Below are 21298 nucleotides of genomic sequence, written 5' to 3' on the forward strand. Positions count from 1 at the left end.
TCATCGCATTTTCGGTCTGAAATATTCGGGCAAAATTTAGCCACATAAAAATGAAGCAGCAAACACGTTCGTAAAACGCCGGTTCAACAATGTTAGCCTTACAGGAATCTTAAGCGTTTCTTTTATTTATATTTCATGTCAGGGATGGGCACTATTTCAAATGCAAGTATTTGAAATACGTATTTAAAATACTTTGTGTATTTTACATTTGTATTTAATTACGAATCGGGGAATGTATTTGACGTGTGTATTTAAATACTAAAACGTGGGTATTTCGAATACAATTGTAATTAAATACAATTTTGTGGGCGAAAATACATCCCTCGAATTTTTTGTCACTGTCCAGAGCAGGAAGAAAACTATGTTCTGCACCGAATGCAGTGTCTCTCAATCAAGCACAAGTGTTTAGTGACTCTATGATTGCGGTGCTAGTCCTGGGCAAGAATAGTGACGAAATTGACGTTCACAGGCAGACTGGCTGAATAAGTGCCCGTGACAACTTGTGATGCTTTCCAGCCTGATTTCCATGCATATTTTTGCCTGGAACATTCTAAATGCGCGGTCGTCCAGACTTTCGTAACTGGTGCGAGTTGCAACAATAAGAAATTCTCTAGCTAGTGCTGCGCGTCTTGGTTCTTTGTTGGTCTATACCAAAATATAAACGACAAAAAAAAAAGCTGCTTGAAGCTCTTTACTTTTTTCACCTATTACATCCAAGCTGATTGCATTTTTTTTGTGATTATATTTCTATAACTTTACTAGAGCCTCACACACTAACTCCCGAGTGTGCGATGCAAAATTAAAATGAGATACCCAGAAACCCGTTGCAGGTGCCCTGAAGTCGCTGACGCAAATTTTGAGGAATGTATTTGGAAAAGTATTTGGAGGAGACCAAATACGTTCGGTTGTATTTGTATCTTGTACTTAAATGCTTTTTTTTGGAAATGTAACTAGGTTTGTACTTAAATACATTTTTGACGAAATATTTTGTATTTGTATTTCGATACATATTTGCATGTATTTTGCCCATCCCTGGTTCATCTCAACAAACGTAAAAGTAAACGCGCGAATTTCATCCGGAAAACTGCGATTCTACTTTGCAATCGCAAAACCTCACTCTCTCCCGACCTATTCAGCCGCGTGTGGTGGCCAATGGAACCACGCCGTGATGTCGTCAGGAGTTGCACCGCAACGAATTAGAAAGTTCCGCAATTATTTTCTGTAGCAAGGAAGGGCGCATTTTCCAGCCTGTTTTTCTTTTTTGTTTTTTTGTTTTTTTTCGCAGACGCATGTTAATGCCATACAAGATCTGTGGGATCGACTTTTTACGCCATCTGCCTCGATCGAGCGATGAAACCGTTTGGGCATCAGGGCTGGATGTCCTTGCTCGGACTCGTGAACAAGCGGTGCTTCCCTGATGAGCATGAGACACCGCCGACCGCCACATCAATAACAAACAAGCCATTTTTGTTTCGCCTCAAGAAACGTGGCTGTTTGATTTCCTGACCAATTTTGAAGTGAAAACGACTCATCTCCAAGTGACCTAAGAAGGCGCCTTACCACCCACTCCCTTAATGAAGGTCGTGACGGCCGTCTCACACGCAGCAGTCTTTTTAAATGTGTGTATCTGCAACATCATAACGATTGTCATCATTGTCATTAGAAGAAGGAGACGATGAAGACATGTCCGTGTGGCACTGCGGAGGAGATGCCAGTAAAAGTGGATGGATGAAGGCATACAGCCAAACCTTTATATTATGGCGATGGCTTTCGCCTTTTAGTTACCTTTTTAAAAGGACACTGAAATACTAAAAAAATGAACAGCCCTTCCACCCCGGGAAGAGGGAAGTCCAGCGAAGCTGATGCTCTGGTGGGATTTGCTATGTCGGGCTGGGAGCAGCGGCAACGGCGATTTCACTGAAGATAGAGTGAGTAGGCAGGCGAGCTGGTTAATGTTACTTATTTTTGAAAAACCGGAGACGACGGACGACGAGAAAGGGGACAACACACAAAACGTCTCAACTTCATCTTTATGAGCACCATTAAGCTCTCCTACCTGCGAATAAAGATCTTTGGGACATGATGCTCAATTGCCGTGCGGTCACGCTTTAGATTTTTATTTTTGCACAAGCAGTATAGTTGCCTTTTTTTTTTCTGTAGCCCATTGATTACGTTCCTTAACTCCGCTGTCTCTTTTTCCCAACGAAATGTACGTGTACGTACAAGGGCAGTCACTTCCCTCGCATGCTCATAGCCCCCATGAAACACTCCATAACGACGCAGAAAGGGAAGAATATTTTCGATGATTCTATAGAAGCTACTAAGAGGCGTGCCATTCTCGCTTCTGGGCCCGCCGACGATCCTCGTACTCCCGCTGCTCTTCTTTCAAACGTGCAACACGGGTGCGACTAGGATGCCTTCATCTGCGCTTTGCTTGGGGGGATGATATCTGGCCATTTTGTTTCGAACGCTTATTTTTATTAATTTTTTTGTTCTCAAGCGCGTGAAAGAGCATGTCCTTGCACGCGCTCGTGGCGCTGACTGTGCTACGGCGACATTTTGTTTCCTGCGATTTCTTTGTATTTTCCCCGTGAGCGGGTGCCAACGTTACTAGAACCACTCAGTTGGGAAACTGCCTTAGAGGCTGCTCTGAAAAAGTTGCCCCAATCTGTCCACCAGAACCGAGCTAATGGCGAACAGAACGCCACCATTTCTCCCGCAGGGGCCACTCGAGGAACTGCACTTTACTTCTAGTTTGGCTTCAATCGGCCATTTTGGAGCCGAAACAGATAACGCGGAAGAGGTTACAGGGGTGCCACCCCCGTCTCCCCAGCGGACGCGCCGCGAATCACTACCGAAGTTAAAATGCACCTATAGGTCGGGACGCGCTACCTGAAAGCACCGCTGAGGCATGCTTGTATAAAAACAATAATAATTGTTCCGCAAAACCTTGCAAACTAAAGATTATAAAAACGTCACGCGCCCTTCATCTTGTACTAAACTCCAAACAATTTCATACAAAAAGAGTCTTTTCCGTTTGTTGTTACGCAAAAACATGCTTTCCAAAAGCTCAAGGTGACCACAGTACAGACAAATGATAAAGGGTAGCGCTGTTGTCGTATTTAGCTTGGTCTCGGTGGACGCCAGCGGCCCAGGTTTCGACGGCGAGTTTCCCAACTGAGTGTTTATTTATTTATTTATTTAAAATACCCTCAAGGCCATTGGCATTACAGAGGGGAGTGGGGGTTAGTGGCAGTAGTACACTTCGCAGCTCAATCTGAGCAGTATAGATTATTCATGGCAGTCCTAAATAAATGGTCAGGAACAATTGTTGCGATAGATGCGGGAAGGTGGTTCCAATCCACTGAAGTTTTTGGAATGAATGACTCTTGGAATGCATTAGTGTTGCATTTTAGAATGTCTACTTTATACATATGATCAATGCGAGGTGAAATATAAGAAGGTTGATTCAGCAGTCGGTTGTGAAGTAATGAGTTAGTATGGTATATCTTATGAAAAAGACATAAGCGAGCTATTTTACGACGTAAATTGAGGTTAGGCAACAATAGGCTAGTTTTCATTGAGCTCACGCTTGCGGTGCGATGAAAGTTATTAAGAATAAAACGAGCAGAGCGGTTCTGAACTAATTCCAGGGCGTTAGTTAGTTTGGAATGACCGGGGTCCCAGATAGAAGAAGCATATTGTAATTTAGAGCGTACAAGCGTTTTGTACAGAGTTAGTTTCAAAGATGAAGGGGCAAGTGAAAAGTTCCGTTTTAGATAACCCAGCATTCGATTAGCGTTATTAATAACATACTCAACATGCATTTGCCAGGAAATATCTGAGGTTATATACACGCCTAGGTATTTATAAGAAGAGACAGAATGTAAGGGGACATCTTCGAGAAAATAAGAAGGAAAAGTAACGTTGGAGCGTGCTGTCGGCATCGTGTACCACAAACGATGGCATCACCCTAAACAGAAGGACATTGATGCTCTCTAGATGCGACCATTGAGAAGTCTGAAGTGCGACTGATAAGAACAGTGGCGCGATCTTCGGCCTGTGGCCGCGGGAGTGCGCGCGGCACGGCGCAATATCAGGGGTGGAGAGAGACGTCGCGCGTGGGGAAGGCGCGCGCGTGCGGCGCCGGCGTCTGCAGTATTAACTGTTCTAAAGCAAAAGCCTAAAACCAATGGCATCTCGCAAGCGCGTTCGTCAACGCTTTATTGTGGTTATTTACTTCGAATCTTTTATAAGGCCTCCTCGAGCAGGACCATGCTTGTGTTTCCGTCATGCCTTGGTTTCGTAAAGCTAGTGGCGCTTCGGACTAAGCCTAGCATGGTGTTGTGTCTCACTCTGCACGTAACGGCGGCGCACAGCTCTTTTTCGAAGTAGCAAATGTCGATTTCGATCTTGGACAACGGTGCCACAGTGTGATCGTGCAATGTTAGAGTTTCGCGGCATTATGGGGTCGGCAACATGTTCGGTTTGTATACTGGCTGTCCTTTGCGCGTGTGCTGCTTTGTGTGGATGCGCTTGGGAGACGGACGAACCGCTGACACGATCAATCCGTCTGCGGATCACTCCGTCGTGTGAATCAGCCGACAACGAAGACTGCTGTTTATTTTGAACTTGATATAAATCAACAGAGCAGAACCATTTTGTGGGATGGTTGTCCCAACCCTAAATTCCTAGATATGTTTGTGTTAGTTTTGGAAGTGACGAAAAAGTGCCAGCGCGCGAGGCCCGTGCAGCACTTGGAAGCTAATGACAGTGTATCCCTGAAATGAGAGACACTTTAAGTTAATGACAACACAGCACTCACTCGTCGTACGTGTTTCTCGCGTTCACACAATTAAGGCTGAACCGCATGTAAGCGATTTAGCGAGCGACGAGATCTGCAACGGCGACGAGCGACGGAAATGTCTCACCGTTGCTCGTCGCGTCGCTCGGTTTTTTGAATTTCTACAAAACGTCGCTTAACGCCTTGGTCGCTTGCTCTCGTCGCTTTCATGCGGCTTGCCTCGTCGCGCAGCTGACCGAGCGATAGCGAAAAGGGTCGCCATCGTTTGTCTCGTCTCTTGCTAAATCGCTTATATGCGGTTTGTACTTTATGATTGTCGGCACTTGTGAAAATGTGAAGCGTTAATTATATCAAGGGCTTTGTCCTTGCCGACTCTTAGACTGCTTGGAAAACTTTGGGTTCCAGTAAAATACGACCTCGTGATTTCTGACTCTGCTTATTAACTGAGGAGGAAGTAGCTGGAAAATCAGTTCATGCTCTCTTCAATTAAGTTGCTCAAAACATATTTTCTCAGTTTCCTTTGCCACTACTCAAGGCGAGGGTTTTTACACAGCGAAGCTGTTATGTGGTAGCATCTGGAAAAAAATGCGTTCATGGATGTTAACAAAAAACTTTCGTTTAAACGGCGCTCCTTAGTTCCGATTGGTCATGCAAGGTAATATAAAAAAAGGGGGCATCCCCTGTGAGTGAGCCTTCCTGGCATTATTAGATAGTGTGATCCTGATCTCTGGTTATCATCTACGGTCACCGACTTATCTCGGCTAAGAGTGAGCTGTGACGAGGCTGAGGGCAGAATGCGCCGATATAACCTTCTTTTCTTTCGCTTCCGGGATGCTGATAAATGGACTCGGGCTCAATCAAAAAACAACTGTCCTCGAGCTGTGCCTCAAAAAATTGGGTTTAGAACTTAAAACATCGTGGGGGGTGTTGAAAGAGCTCATCGCCCTTTTGTATGTATGTGTCTTTACTCAATCACTATAGCAGTTCGCTGTTACCTCGCTCTAAAACATAACATAGCTACGAACCAATGGTTATGCTCCTCTGTCTCTTGACGTAGCCATTTCGTCGCGACGTTTCGGCTGCCCGTTGGACTTGCCATGGGTAGGCCGAGTGTTGTTCGCTCTGAAGAGGAAGAGCCCGCCTGCAAGGATAGTCGGCGCGCTCAACAGCTCAAACGTGTGCGAAAGCGTCGAGAAGGCAAACGTGCAGCATCCCAACGTGGTGCGGCCGATGGTTTGGTTCCATCGGCTTCGATTGATACTCCACTCACCGACGGAGAACGGGTCCGTCCAGAGCGTCAGCGGCAACAGAAGCGAGAGTGTGAACATCGTCGCCGAGCGAAAATGACCGACGAAGATTGGGCCGCCAATGCCACGCGGAAACTAGTAGCTTTTGTTGTAAGGGTAACAACTTCGCTGGTCCGCCACCTTCACGTGAAGTGGATTAACTGTCTCATAGAGCGAGCCGACGTCATCAGCTTTGAAACCGCGCCAAACGGCTCTAAAATCCTTCTCGCCAGCTCCCAGCTATGAAACCAGGCGCAAAGCTAGTCAACGGCACCTTTTACACTTCGGTCCCATAGTAGAGTCAAATACTTTACTAGAGGGATTACATTCCACTCCTCTCAAATACAATAGCCTCGGCGCGGACAGGTTTTCTAGGCTTGGCGGGAGCCATCTATCGTCAGGGAGGTCTTGACTATTGGGCGGTAAATTATGATATTGATGATGGTTTTTCTACATACTAAATTTATTGTTGTGGAAATTTGCGAGACGCGTGCCGCGCGCCGCTTCTAAGAATAACATGACGTCTGGCCCGCCCAGTACTTACAAGGTGCTACAGATCTCATTGGCTGAAGATATGAGTGACTTTTGGAATGTTGGTTGTGAAATTGTATCTCCGTGCCGTATACTATTTTCATCGGCAATATTTTTATGTTGGAGAAACAAATAATTTAGATAGAGCCATTGTTGTTTTCAAAAGTATCTCGAGGCTGCCTTTTCCGAAATTGTGTGAATCGATGATAAACATGGCTGCCTGCGTCTGTTCAGTACGTGCCCCAACGAGCACTGCTCGCTCGTCTATTTTTACGAGTGCAAGTCGTTTTGCGTTCATCGAAGTGTTCAGAGGAAGATCTCCTCAAGCGACGTAGTTTGCAACAAACATCTTGTAGTAATTAAAAATCAAATCCCACAAGAAGAACCAGAAAAGGCGCAGAGTCCTCGCGGGCCTGCGGGAAGCAAAAAAGACCTCACATACGAAGACGGCGGCCGTAGGCGAGGCGCGGGGCTGGCGCGCTAACACCGAGAAAAAGGGCAAGTCAAGACGGGTTGAGAGGGGGGCCGAACTGTTTATCTATTTATTTATTTATTTTATTTATTTATTTGGTGATACTGCCAGCATTCTGTAAAACGCCCACGCAGGAGGTGTACACAAACAATATCCAAAAACAAACAGACAGAGCCACTACTCAACAAAGTGCGAGAGTAGTGCTTCACTAAAAGTATCTAATGATCTCAAATTTACAACACCTTTCAGGAAGCTTATTCCACTCACACGTGGTTCTAGGAAAAAAGGATGCTTTAAACAAAGTGGTTCGACACAATGGTTCGACAAGTGTTAATTGGTGTTTGCCTATTGTGGGCCTTGTTTCGTTAAATGAAGTGTAATCACAGAGACGCAGTCGCAAATTACCTTGTATCATATCATAAAGAAACTTCAGCCGTTCTATTTTTCTCCGGTTTGCTAAATCACTCTATCCCGAGCTTGGGTACAAATCTGAAACGGATGACATAAAACCTTTACGGTTGTACACAAACCGCAATGCTTTTTTTCTTTTTTTGCACAGTCTCTAACATATTTATTGACAGCTTTGTATGAGGGTCCCATACAATACATGCATATTCTAGCATTGGTCTTATGATGGTTTTATAAGCAGTCAGTTTAGTTTCAGGTGAACATAGGTTAATATTTCATTTAAAAAACCAGAGCTTCCTCATTGCTTTACGAGCTATACACTCAATATGTGCACTCCATCAGAAATCAGAGATAATTAAAACTCCGATGTATTGATATTGTTTAACAGTCTCGAGTGCTACTCCTTTGATAGTATATGTAAAAAAACAAACGGTTGTTTTTCCGCGTCACGGCCATTTGAACGCACCTTTTACAGTTCAGAACCATATCCCATTTTATGCACCATGCATGAAGCAAAGGTAGACAATAATTTAATTATTCTTGATCAGACGGGTCGTTTACCGTAGCAAATAAAACAAAATCGTCAGCAAAAAATCGGCTCTGTACATTGGGGTGGTTTATCTCTAAATCGTTAATAAAAACTAAAAACAAAAGCGGCCCAAGGACCGAACCTTGAGGCACGCCCGAGAAAACGGGTGACTCGGGAGAAAAAACAGTCAACACTAACACACTGCGCACGGTTAGTAAGATAGGAATCAAGCCATCGTAATATGTTCTCGTTACTGATGATGTAGCGTAACTTATGCAATAGTTTATCATGCGAGACGCGATCAAACGCTTTCGGAAAATCTAAATAAGATAACATCTGTCTGTCCGCCGATATCTATGACAACTGCAAATTCGTGTATCGCATGAACAAGTTGTGTTACAGTGGAAAAACCACGTCTGAATCCATGCTGCTCGTCCTGAAAAAAACGTACTCTCCTCAAAAAATACTGAGATGTTTGAACACGAAGTGTTCAAGAACTTTACTGGCCGTACACAAAAGTGAAACAGGTCTGTAGTTTTCGACGCATTGACTGTCACCCGATTTAAATATTGGTATCACCCAGCCTTTTTCCATTCATCAGGCAGGTCTCCTGTATTGAGACTATGGCAATAAATAAAATGCAAAAACTTTGCGACCATTCAGCGTATTTAAACAAAACAAAAAAACAAACAACATTGTGACTGTCGTCGGGACCTTGGCTCTTCCTAACGTCAAGGTTAAGGAGGGCCGCAAAAACTCCCTCTTCAGTAATGCTGATGTCCGGTATTACTATTCTAGAGCTCTCGTAACTTGGAACTGTTCCCGTTTTCACAGTATATATAGACGTGAAGTACTCGTTGACGACATTTGAAATTAACTGCTTGTTATTTGTTAGGATATTGCACAGTTTTATATCCGAGAAAGAACATTTCTTTCGTTTGAAAAGCTCCAAAACTTTCTGGAATCACTAATGGATGAAGGCACGGGGCTCGCGCCCTGGGGCCAGGAGCGCCATCTAGGTATCTGCCGACTAACCAAAACAAGAAACAAAACAAAAAATACTACACAACTATTGCAAGTACGCGCCTTCGGAAGAGCTGTAGGGTTGTCTGTTTCCATAGTTAGACTGCCTTAAGCATAGCGTCCCACGTTAACTACATTGCTCGATCTGGCTTGATTTGTTCGTTTGCGCGTGGTGATGCTGAATGCAGATGTTAGTGTCCTTAAAAGCAGACCCGCTGCTCTGTGAATTGTACAACCGTCATGATTGCATCCATGGTTGCGATACCGTCAAGGTATCGAAACCTACGCGTAGGAATTCTCGAGCCATTTGGCTGGAGGCAATGGGGCGTTCGACCTGCATCAAGTTAATCCAGGTAACCAAGTTAATCAAGTTAATTCGCTTGACATCCTAATGGGTGCAGCGCGCGGACATGGAAGATGGCTTTTATCACTAGCGGTAGTGAAAAAGGAAAAAAAAGGAAGAAGGTGTACTAAAGCAAGCAAGTTGACAGTCAGTGGTGTGTATGTCTTTTCCTCTTTCGGTTCTTCTAACTTGTAACTGTTCAGCTGAACCAATTCAACATGTTCCCGTCGTTTCGCTTCGAATGGCAAGTAGCTCTCGAGTTTTGCAGTTACGCCTGGCCTGCCAAAGCGAATAGGTTTGGTCACGTTTTAATTGTGCGCCATAATGCTCACTCACCATGCTAACGGATGCCAGGTGAAAAGCATAAAAAGAACATAAACTCTGGAAAAAGTGCCTGTTTATTTTGTTGCTTTTTCTAGTTCTTTCGCTCGCTTTTTACTGCACATCGACAGACCCTGACAGACGCTTGTACAGGGCGTATTCACTCGGTGCCATATCTGAAGGCGATGTTTGAAGCGCATTTTCAGAAAGAGCTCAAATTAATAGGCTGCCAAGGCCGGCAATCTTTTTGCTGCAGAATGCACGTGGCGGAAGAAATAAGGCACCTCGCCGTCAGCCCGCTCTCAGCATTCGTGCACACAGCTATGGTCGCGAGTGAATACTGCTTATTGGACCGTCGCTCGCACATAATAGAACGCTAGATTGCCGCTTTTCGAGCTTGCTAGCGTTGTACAACATTTTAGACGGGAGGAGGAGGAGGAAACTTTATGATTCTTCCGGGATCAGGTATTGGGGGTGGTGGAGGCCCAGAGGGCCGCCGCGATCGCCAGGGCCCGGGAGGTGGTCAGGACTTGGGCTGACTCCTCCGGGTCGCGCAACATCTGCTCCCAGAAGTGAGGGGAGGGAAAAGGGGGGTATGGGTCTGCGGGACATTCGCAAAGGGAATGGTAGTGAGTGTCGAGTGCCTCGCAGGTAGGACAGGCGGGGGTGGTAAAGAGGTGTGGGTGAGTGTGTATTAGTTGTGTTCGGTGGGTGGAAAGTGTGTGTTTGTAAGAGGCGCAGCATTACGTGTGCTGCCTCTTGGGAGAGGGGGGGGGGTGCGGGGGTGGGTATTGGCGGCGGAGGAGGCGGTAGTGTAGGGTAATATCCCTGTATTGCAGGAGGGAGGTAGGCTTGCCTGCAGGGGCATCGCGTGTAGGCGCAGTTGAAACTGCGGCCCGGTCGATAAGTTCGCGAACTCGATCGTGCACCATCTCATTAGCGCCTACGCCTGTGTGGGCTGGTGTCCACAGCAGGGTCACGGTGTCGGATGGAGGGTTGTCGGTGAGAATTCGGAAGGCCATGGGGGAGATATTGCCGCAAACAAAATTGAGGATGGCCTGCTGAGAATCGGATAGGACGAATTAGGGGTGGGGCTCTGGGCGAGCGCAAGGGCAATGGCCGCTTTTTCTCCGCCGTGGTTGTGTTCGCAGTGAGGATGGTGGCCGCCGTGACGTTTGGTGGTTGATGTTGGCCGAGAACAGTTACACAGTGTACAGATTTGTGAGGGTAGGGTGTGGCATCAGTGCATAATGTGCATGGTGATGGTGGGTATAGTTTGGCGTGGATGTTGGCTCGTGCTAGTCGCCGGGCTTTATGGAAAGTTGGGTGCATGAGGCGAGGGATTGGATGGACTCGGAAGCCGTTACGTATGTGCGGTGGAATGGGGAGTGGGGGGATTGGGAGGGTGGTGCTTTTAGACGGGGGCATGATAGCAGATGGACGAAGGCGAAAACGAACGCCTACGCGCAGCTTTTATGTCCGCGTCTTACAGTCATTGCCGACTACGATAGACGGAGGTGAATTGCAGACGATGCTGAACGCAGACGAGCATCTATTCGCACGACTAGCAGGCATTGTTAGACGCCAGACTAGACGGACTGGGTGTCACGTCAGTGAGACACCAGGCTTGGGAGCGTTTTCGGCCGAGCAGCCAAGCCAGTCCAGGACCAGTAGTAATGAGCAGTGCAACTGATTTGTTGGCGAGGCCTAGAGCGGGCCATGACCTCAATCTAAATTGTGTCTGACTGCGTAAATATTCCACCCCCCAAAAATTATTTTTTTTTTTTTTTACAGCGGAGCTGTTAATAGCTACTTTCATCAGTTTCGTGTCCGTGGAAAAATAAATCTCGACACAACCCTCTGGACAGCTACGGCCATCTATGAGTGACGGCGTTAACCAGACAACCGGCTTGCCGGTTGTCTGGTTGTCACCTTCTTTCATAGGTGGTGGCACATAGTACAGCTCGGTTGTTCTTCCTTCTTCACCAAAGTGGAAAGGTTGATTTTTTTTTCCTGGAAAAATTAAGAAAAAAAGTTAGTTTGCCAAATAAGCTTTAAACACTGTTTTTACATTTTTAAATTTTTATTGCAGTGTTTTTTGAAGGTGCACCATCTTAGAGCTCGGGACTAACTGTGCTGCACGCAGAATGCCATTCCGCTCAAGATCTATTCTATGGTCATACACTATGAGCAAGCGGAAGAGAGGAACACATCCGGTGCTTCTCCTCCGTTCATCCGTTGAAAGGCCGTACACCCAAGCACAACCCGACCACTGACGTTACACTGACGGTCGTTATCAACACGTTTACATGCTACGAAATCCTGAAGCAGGTCATCCAGATTGTCACGGGATCCCCTCTCCAACGTTGTACTAAAGACACTAGCGTCTTGACCGACAACGACCTGCGTTCACGTGACGCAGAAGTTCAAGTTGGCTTCCATGCAGAGCCGCACTTTCACATGGAATTAAGCTGTTCTCAGCTCTAACATGTCCTGGCTCTTTCTAGAGCGCAATGCCTTCATCTCGCTGCTCGCATCTGGCTGATTAACTTGCGCTGAGAGCACTTCAATGACGATTCATCTCTTCATTTGTTTTTAAAGCATTTTGACTCTTCGCATATTTTTTGTGGCATCTATAAAAAAACAAATTACTTATAAATGCCACAAAAATATATGAATAATCAAAACGCCGCCAAATAAGAACAATTTTAGCACAATTACGAATCTTTAGAAGATGTTTCTTTTCACTTGTTCAAACACCACTGCCTAGAGCTTTCCGCCATTCACCCTAATACTTAGCAATGAATTATAAAAATATTCTATGCATAATTTTTTGCCGTAATAATTGAGCTGTGGGCTGACCCAAAAAATACAAGAAAACATTGAAACTAAACTATTCATATCATCAATAAAACACTGTTCATTATTATCACCTTTAGGAACAACCTCGCAATGTTTGTCTTGGCACATGTTGAGAGAGATTCAAAATAAGCTGGTCTAAATATTAGTCGTGTGGTCATATTTCATCTCAATAGCATTGTTCATTAACCCTTTTACAGCCGCTCCCGAAACTTTTACTGCCACTCCGTTGAATGATTTTAAAAACTTTGCCACCTAACAAAGATATTTATTCCTTAGCCTATAATTGATATTTACCGAACTACATAAACTTGATATATAAATTAATTAAACCCAAGCACTTCGTATACTCATCCTCCAGCGAAGCATTTCACAAATGTTGGGTTACAGGGCCTTTGAGAAAAAAATATTAGCTGTTTTTGGGTGGAAGCCACGGCGGATGTCGGGCAATGAAAAAAATTACTGCTGAGTCGTATTAGAAGTTACTATATCAGTGAGGTTTAGAGCACTTGGAGAACTTGGAAAGCCTGGTGCTGGGTTAAAGTTATCACTTGTACTACAGGCGCAAAGCTGGCAATGCGAGAACGTAAATAAGAAACGCGAAAACAGCGCGGGCGCCTAGAAGTTGGAAGCGTTGTCGGGACCCAAAAGAATGGAGCCCGTACTTGAAATTATTCTACATTTGAATGATTTAGTGGTTTTCCTATCATACCCATAATAGTTCAAACTATCTGTTTAACTTTGCTAACCAAAAAGTTCCTTAGTATTTGCTATAAATAATAACTTAACTCCTTAATATGTTCTTGCAGCTCAAGACGTATGTCGTGGCTGGATGTATGTTCCCGAAACTTTTTTTGAGAAACTCATACTTTTGTTGTTTTTTTTCTTCAATAAAACAAGTAATATACGCATGCATTTCTGTACTTCAATGGAAGCGGCTAACATTTAACTCCCTCGACAGAAGTACACTGTTTGGAACTTAAAAAGAACACGCACTACGAGACGAAGAAAGTGACAGCTGTATAGGTATTGTCACGCTGCCGCAGCCGAACCGTTGTTGCCGTTTTATGTGTAAATAAGCCCGACCCACTCAATTCTTGAGCCACTGGGCCAGATGTTACTCACTGCTGTCCTTTCTTAAATAGTTTTCGTACTCCTCCTTTGACTGTCATTAAAACACGTCGAACTCCCACGTGTGAAGTGTGTAAAACTTGTCAAGTTAACTTAAGCTTAAAAGCGAAACAACGAAAAAAAAAAACTCGTGAAAAGGAGCGCACATAAAGTGGGGACTAACAACTGAATTTATAACTAACAGAATATATTAGAAATCAAAATAACTATATAAATGCATTCTTTAATAGTTACAGTTAATGCCTATATGCCACGCTCACAAACACGCTAAAGTAAAGTGACACATTCAAGCTACAATTCCTTATGAAATTACCCTTGTCATTTAAAATGGTTACGGAGGCTGCACGTGCTTTCATGTATAGTCTCGTCAATGTCGATATAAAAAGTCGCGTTCATTGCGCTCTCAGGTTTTCTGTTATGACGCTCAAAAAGGTGTTAATATTTAAAATATCCTCATCTACCGCAGTGCACTGTGAGATGCCTCCAAGGAGCGTCTCCAAGTTGAATGGAATGTTTTCTAGCTTTAATGCCGATGCACCGGGCGACATTATGAGCTGTAACACACGATTCAACCTTTTTCTTCAGTCACCACAATCTCTATTATGTCTCGATGTGTCAAAAAGGTCTGAAGAATGGGTTCTCAATTTTGCATTCTGTTCCTAGATTAGACCACATCTCTATAAAAACTGTAAGGCATAAAACAGGAACATGATGGACTGTTTCAACTCCCACTGTCACTTTTTGCGTCCCTTTCTACAAGGCACTGTAATCTGGTAGTCGACTCCACACACACTATTAACGTACGGAATACGGTGTTCTTCCTCCCACTTACTCTTTGAATACTCGTCCAGATCGCCAGCGTTAATTTCGAGCAATAGCGGCAGGTTGCGGACAAGTGTGAAGTGCCCATAGCATTTTTGGCCCCTTCTATGTTTTCCTTCAAAGGGCTTCTGCTGGTCTTGCTGGGCTTTTAGGAATAACGGCTAAACATTCAACTTATTCTGAATGCTGACTTTAGAACCATATAATGACTGAACATCCCGCTCAATCTGTAAGTTTTTGATATATGGCATGTGCGAACAGGCCACCCCTAATGAAAATCAGTCGGTCGGGTCTACCAGGATTTTTAGAAGGTTTTGACATGCACTCCAAATATTTTCTGAAAGGTTTGAGAGGTCCGCCGATGTTTTCTAGGAGGCCTGACGAATCATTCATTAATTTCAGAAGGGTGTGAGAGGACCATTGCAACTTTTTTGAAATCCCTGTAGGGACTGTCCCAGCCTTTTCCGATAAATCACGGGAACTATCAAAATACATTTATAGAGCCTTTGGAGTAGTTCACGTGCCCTTTGAAAATATATGCGTTGGGGAAGCCGCTTTTCCTTTTTTCTATTGGGCGCCCTACCGTGGGTCTATCTCCTAAAGCAGCTCAGTGTGCGGATAAGATAGAAGGTCTTTCAGTACCTCGTTTCTGGCGTTTTTTGGTCCGTCCTATTTTGGAAAGTCGTCCAGCAAACAAGAAAGATGCAGGGGACTCCACCGCGACGGCATCAGGGACGACGCCGTCACCGTGCTCAGGATTTTGTCGACGCTGCGGATATTGGATTCGCTAAACGTGTTACGGTCAATATATTTGTGTGTGTATGTTTGTTTGTGTGTTTGTGTGTTCGTGCGTTCGTGCGGTGTACTCGCTCAATTTTAAGAGTTGAACTATCGAACATCTCAGGAATTTACTCAGATGCCTTGCGAGTACCTAAAAATATATTTTGGGCGAAGAACAACTCGGTTACCGCTATAGGGTCTCACCGCTTCCCTCTCGAGCGGCTTGCTTCCGGGTTTTAGTACACGTCAGTTTTTATAGTATTTCTGGATGTTCAATATGCATTTTCAATTCAATGTATAAAATAAAACTTCAATGACGTTTTCAGGTCTGAGGGGTCTGATGGGCTGAAAAGGTTTGAAGTTCTGAAGTGGTTCCAACACATCAGGTTTGAGGGTTATTTTCAATAGGGACCCTTCATACCTTAATGCACTCTCTTTTAGATCGGACACTGTTCTACATACAAGAGGTCAGACTCATCAAGGAAGTTTCTTAATCCCTGCCATCGCCATTATTACGTTTGAGACACCAGGTATAAACTGTCAAGGAAGCAAATTTTTCTTTCGAGGTAGTCACTCTTATTTGTTTAGGTGGCCTCCTCGACTGGACACATGGGTGTGGGAGATTATTCGCTTGGAATCTCAAAGATGGGTTACTCTTTCACGAGACTGTTTCTAAGTATTGTGGCATAGGACTATGACTAATTATCGCACTTGCGCGTCAGATCTGTGGGCGAGATCTAGGCTTCACAAAGGGTAGAGGTAATTAAAAACAACTCCGTGCTACCTATCTTTTAAGGCTGTCCAAACAATAGGCAGCAGGGCCGCGCACGGCATTTCTCTACCAGAATTGGAGGTTGGCCTCCGGTGCCTGCCCGCTATAAAGCGTTTTCATTTTCTGTTGATTGTCCCTTGCCGGTGGGGAAATTGCTCTCCTCTTCCGTCCTTGGACAGAAACTTGGAGCGTCCTCATCACGTGGCTCTGGAGGGTCAATCACGCCTTCTGCTGGCTGTTGTCAAGGCCTCCTTGTTGGCGGTTGTCAGTCTCCTGAAAACAAAGAAGGAAGGAGACGACAGCGAAACGTGAACGGAAAACGCAAGCAAGCGCCGGAAACTTCACAATTTTTCGCGGGCGTTTTTTTTTTCTTTCTTTTTTGCCCTTTTCGAACTTTGTTGTATATTGCTTAGACTGCATCTCTTAAGACGCCCAAGGAACAGCAAAAAATGCGTGGCACTTTTTTTTTTTTTTTTTAGCGTACAACTGACAGAATTTGTTAAAAAAATCAAGCAACCGAAATGCAGTATTCCAACTTTCCCCAATTCTGAATTTTTTGTGGAACGGAATACATTTTTTAACAAAATCTTAATAGCTGTTTTCTTTATTACGGAAGTGGGGCTTCTACGGTATTTTTTATGCCAATCAAAATACCCACCCCGACACGCGTGTTTGATTTCAAGTGAAAGCACCCATGTCACTTGGCTATGAATGATATACATAATATCTCCACTCGATTCCTCACAAAGAATTCGATCAGGCAATGGAGAAAATTGTTCAATTCAATGAATTTACATAACCTATAACTTTATTTCGTTTGGTGAGTTTATTTACTTCAGTAATAAATTCGTTTCTGCTTTCAAGTGTGGAACTGGCTGTAATCCTCAAATATTAAGGCATTTATTAAAGTGATAAGTATTTAGGAACGTCTCTATAAGTGTTTGCGTCGCTTGTGGTTGACTTATGGCTTATAATTATTTAAAAAAAAAGTTTTATTGCAACGAAGGGGCTAATTGGGAGAGATGATTTATACTTTAAGAAGCATGGAGCGACAAAAACAAGGACCGATGCGAAGTATGTTTTGTGTAGTAACGAAATATAATTTTTTTTTCTTTTTTTTACTGGAGTTTGAGTAAAAAGACAACACATTCGAATTGAAGTCCCCTCAAAGCAATAAATGTTATCCCGAGATATTTTTTTTTCTGCGTTTGTTTTTTATTTACAAGGCTACTGAAAAACGTTTAACGACACAATAAACGTTTGTTGTCAACATCCGAGGCAAAAGTTAAATTTCAAATCATTTTCTGCCGTCTCCTGCATCTTCGAATTGACATTTTGTTTTACGTATTGTATTGCAATACGCTCAAATGCTACTTTACTTGGAGCTATCAGAATATACTTCCATCCCAGCTCCCGAACGAAAGACATGTGTTGGGTTATGGAAATAGTACGTTTGGCAGCGGTGTTGTTACTTCCTGTTGTTTCTTTAAGGGAACATCTAAAGCCCCTTGAAGAGGAAACGAATGGTATGAAAGTTATTTTACTCTCCGATGTGCTGCGAAGCTCATTCTAAATGCAACATACGCGTAAATATGCAAAAGTAATAGTTGAGACAAGGTAGTTTCGCCTGAATTCAGCAGCACATTAGAAACTAGATTTTAGCAAAAATAGTATATAGTTTTTCAAATAGTATAATGAATCACACAGTGTTTGAAAAACAGAATTTAGAAGCTAACATTGTCATATAGAAAAGGGACTGAAGTGTTACACGATGACAATTACTTGACCAAATTAATTTGATTTTTTTTCACAAATGTTGATTTTATTGAAATTGATATTTTTTCACGTGGCAGGAACAATACAAAACATTTTAGAAGACAAACATTATTCCTGGATTTTTAGGTACAATTTAGAGACAAGGTTCCTACCTAGAGCCGATTGAAAATCATATACACATCGTTGTAGAAAATGAACCCTTAAGACCTATGACAACAGAAATATCAGTTCCACGGTGGGCATAAAATATATAACGATAAATTGCTTTGGTTCGTAACATCTAAAAAAAACATATCAACTTCACATTTTTAGGCCTAAAAGTTTCATAAAGACTTTTTTTTAATAATTCTTAAATTTATTCTTATAATTTGCATTGATAATTTTTTGTTAAGTTAACAACGCAAAATAATGGTTACGATTTTCTTTTATTTGCGGCTCCCCGCAACGGAATTGGTGAAATCAAGGTGTCACCAAAAGTTGTATATTATTCTTAAAATCCAGGAGCAATCTAAAAATATGATGTAGGACATATGCAGGGGGTTTCAGCAAATTTCTCAGAAGATTTAAAATAGAAGATGGTACCCTACGCTCGTCGAGCCAATTCACTATTGTTCACTGCAGAAGGGAACAAGCCAAGTTGCCTTTATGATCCAAACCAGCTACTTAACACATATTAATTGGTTAACTTTTAAATAGTGATTATGTTGCAAACACTCCAATACTAATTTCACAGAGCACGTTGGGAAACATCCCATCGTTTCCGTTTCCAAAAAGATAGCATTTGTGCACCTAGGGTTTCAGAGCGCAGCTCTTAGGCGACCGTTTGGGTTTTGAGCGGCGTCGCCGTCGCCCTCGGCGTAACGCGCGCTCTGCATTATGGGACGTTACCCATAAAGATGTTACACGTGGCATCGCGTGTGCCGTTACGAGGGTCACGAGTTACGTCACGAGGGTCACTAGGGTGACAAGTGACGTCACGAGCGTCACGAGTGATTTCTCAAAGGAGGAGACAGGGAGGGGAGAAGGAGGGGAGGAGGAAGGGGGGAGGAGGGCAAGGGAATGAGAGAAGGAGGAGAATGAAAAAAATTTAGCGGGAAATTTTTTCCGATAAATTTAGCACGGAGTTTTTGTCGCTAAATTTAGCGTGGAAATTTCCCCCCTAAATTTAGCGGGTAAAGTTTTTCGCTCAATTTAGTGGGTACGTTTTCCCGCCAAATTTAGCGGGAAAATGCTCCCCCTATACTTATAGGGGAACTTTGTCCGCTAAATTTAGTGGGGAAATTTTTGCGCTAAATTTAGCGGGGAAATCTTTTCTCTAAATCTAGCGGGGAATGTTTCCGCTAAATTTAGCGGGAAAATTCCCTTCTCCTCGTCCTTCTCCCTCGCGACACTCGTGACGTCACCCCTGACGTCACATGTGACGTCATTACTGTATGCCTTACCAGCAACGACCGCCTGCGGGGTTACAGGCCGTGTCACCATTAGGGTGTAGTTCAGGCGGAGGCAACGCCAGACGAAGAGAAAGAGAGCGAGCACTAGGAAGGCGGGACGGGAGAGGAGGGCAATGGAAAGCGAGCGGAGAAAGTAAGAGCACTGGGAATGGTTAGAGAGGAGAGGAAGTTTTTCTTCTCGTCTCAAGAATGAATAGTGCTTGCCCTTTCTCCCCTCCCCTGGCGTTGCCTTCGCCTGTACTGCACGCAACTACTGAGAAGCAGTATAGTAGGGCCCGCTGCCGACCGTCATCTGCGGACTGAATATGCGGGACTGAATATTGTCACACACGACAATTCATGAAGTGACGAATGACTGAAGGAAACTAAACGTTTGACGGGGCGAACTTCCCAAAAACAAAATAGAAGAAGGCTGGCGTCCCAGGCGTCAATGGCGGAGTCACAGCAGAGCCGAGCGCTGGGACGAGACTGACTCCGCACGGTGTGCTTGCACCTTGGCAATAATTACATTATTATCATGTATTCATTTGAGCCTTCCCTGAAAGCGTAGAACGTTCTACCACGTTTGTTCTGAAAGTATGCATTCTGGAGCATAAACAAGGTGTACGGCTCTCCAACGTTCGAAAATCTTCTACTTACATAAAGAAACAAAAATCAACCCGCGGTGGCGGAATTCGAATCCTGGTTATCTGTGTAGGTGGCAAGTGCACTGCCTACTTGGCTGGCTCCGCTTTTTTTTCTCTTTAATATGGGTGACTACGCCTGCGGCAATGTGACTCGTCGCCAACGGTCGCCTGCGGTGAAATTATGGCTCACCGGCGACGGGCATCTGCGGGCTAAATATGCTGCACTAAGTATGACTCACCGCGAAGTGTCGCCTCCGGGCTAATTATGGCTCTCCGCCAACGGCCCTCCGCGGAATAAATATGAAGTTGTAGAATGGCACACAATAAAGCTTTGCGTACGCAAGGAATAATGTCGTCGCCACTACGCATCCGCCGAACGCTAACCACATTTTGCGAGTTGTGTGCGCTATTTTAGCGTACGATATTTTTCGGAAATTGCGTGCGTACGCAAAGTCTTTTTTCTCATCCAAGGAGGATTCGTGATGAGAAGTTGGCTACAGCCAAGGCTAGCACAGTTAAAAAATGCCGGCTCCCAAACCACGGTTGCGCAGCTTTGGCGCCGTCGTGAGCGCGACATCGGCGGCATATTCGCGACTGCGAATTTCAATACGGGGCGACATTGCACTCGGTTTGGAAAACCCAGTAAGGCAAGCAACGATCACCGCCAACTTGATGCTTCCGACGCGCGAAGATTTCTAGGCGAAGGTCAATACACGAGACCTCTTTTGCCGAGTCGACGCAAGCCGACACGGCCACTCGCGTTGCATTCTTACGTTTAAACGAATCTCAAATCTTACTCTGGATCAGAAAGCTCCTCTTTTTCTCAAGTTACAGCATATCGTATAGGAAATAAAAATGGTGACTGAATCTTGGTGGTGTTGCATGCGCGAGATGCTTGGGCTTTTACGTCGCCTTGGAGAAACGCTATTCTAAAACACTCTTGCGAAACGTGCGCTAACGCAAGCGCTAAATTTAACGCTAGTACACGCTAAAATCGCGTACGTTGTTCTAAAACTCCCTAATATGCTGGACTAAGGATAACGGACCGTCAACTGTCGCCTGCGGGTTAAGTATGGCTCAATTCTGACGGTCATCTGCGAACAAAATATGCTGGACTAAGTATGACTCAGCGCCGATGGCCGTCTGCAGATTGAGTATGCTGTAATAAGTATGACTCACAGCCAACGGTCGACTGCGGACTAAGCATGCTGGTAGTGGGTATACCGCCGCCGACCATCGCTGCAGACTAGGTACGCTGGATCAAGCAGCGCGGTTGAAACAGAAACTATTTTGCTTAGGTGCGCTAGGACACGTAGATGTCTTACGCTGAACGTGTACAGAGCAAAATTTTACATTTTGGTTCG

The 21298-nt window shown here is 44.3% G+C and overlaps 1 protein-coding gene across 1 annotated transcript in view; it reads left to right on the forward strand.

The window, feature by feature from the left end:
- Positions 1-17507: 17507 nt before the first annotated feature.
- Positions 17508-21298, forward strand: part of LOC120845954 — a 42091-nt gene continuing 38300 nt past the window's right edge. Inside the window, exon 1 of the mRNA XM_040217514.1 lies at positions 17508-17607. Within this exon, the coding sequence (XP_040073448.1) occupies positions 17508-17607 (100 nt within the window). The remainder of the gene's footprint in view (positions 17608-21298) is intronic.

Source organism: Ixodes scapularis, unplaced genomic scaffold, assembly GCF_016920785.2.
Source record: "Ixodes scapularis isolate PalLabHiFi unplaced genomic scaffold, ASM1692078v2 PGA_scaffold10__122_contigs__length_95168666, whole genome shotgun sequence".
Classification (NCBI taxonomy): domain Eukaryota; kingdom Metazoa; phylum Arthropoda; class Arachnida; order Ixodida; family Ixodidae; genus Ixodes; species Ixodes scapularis.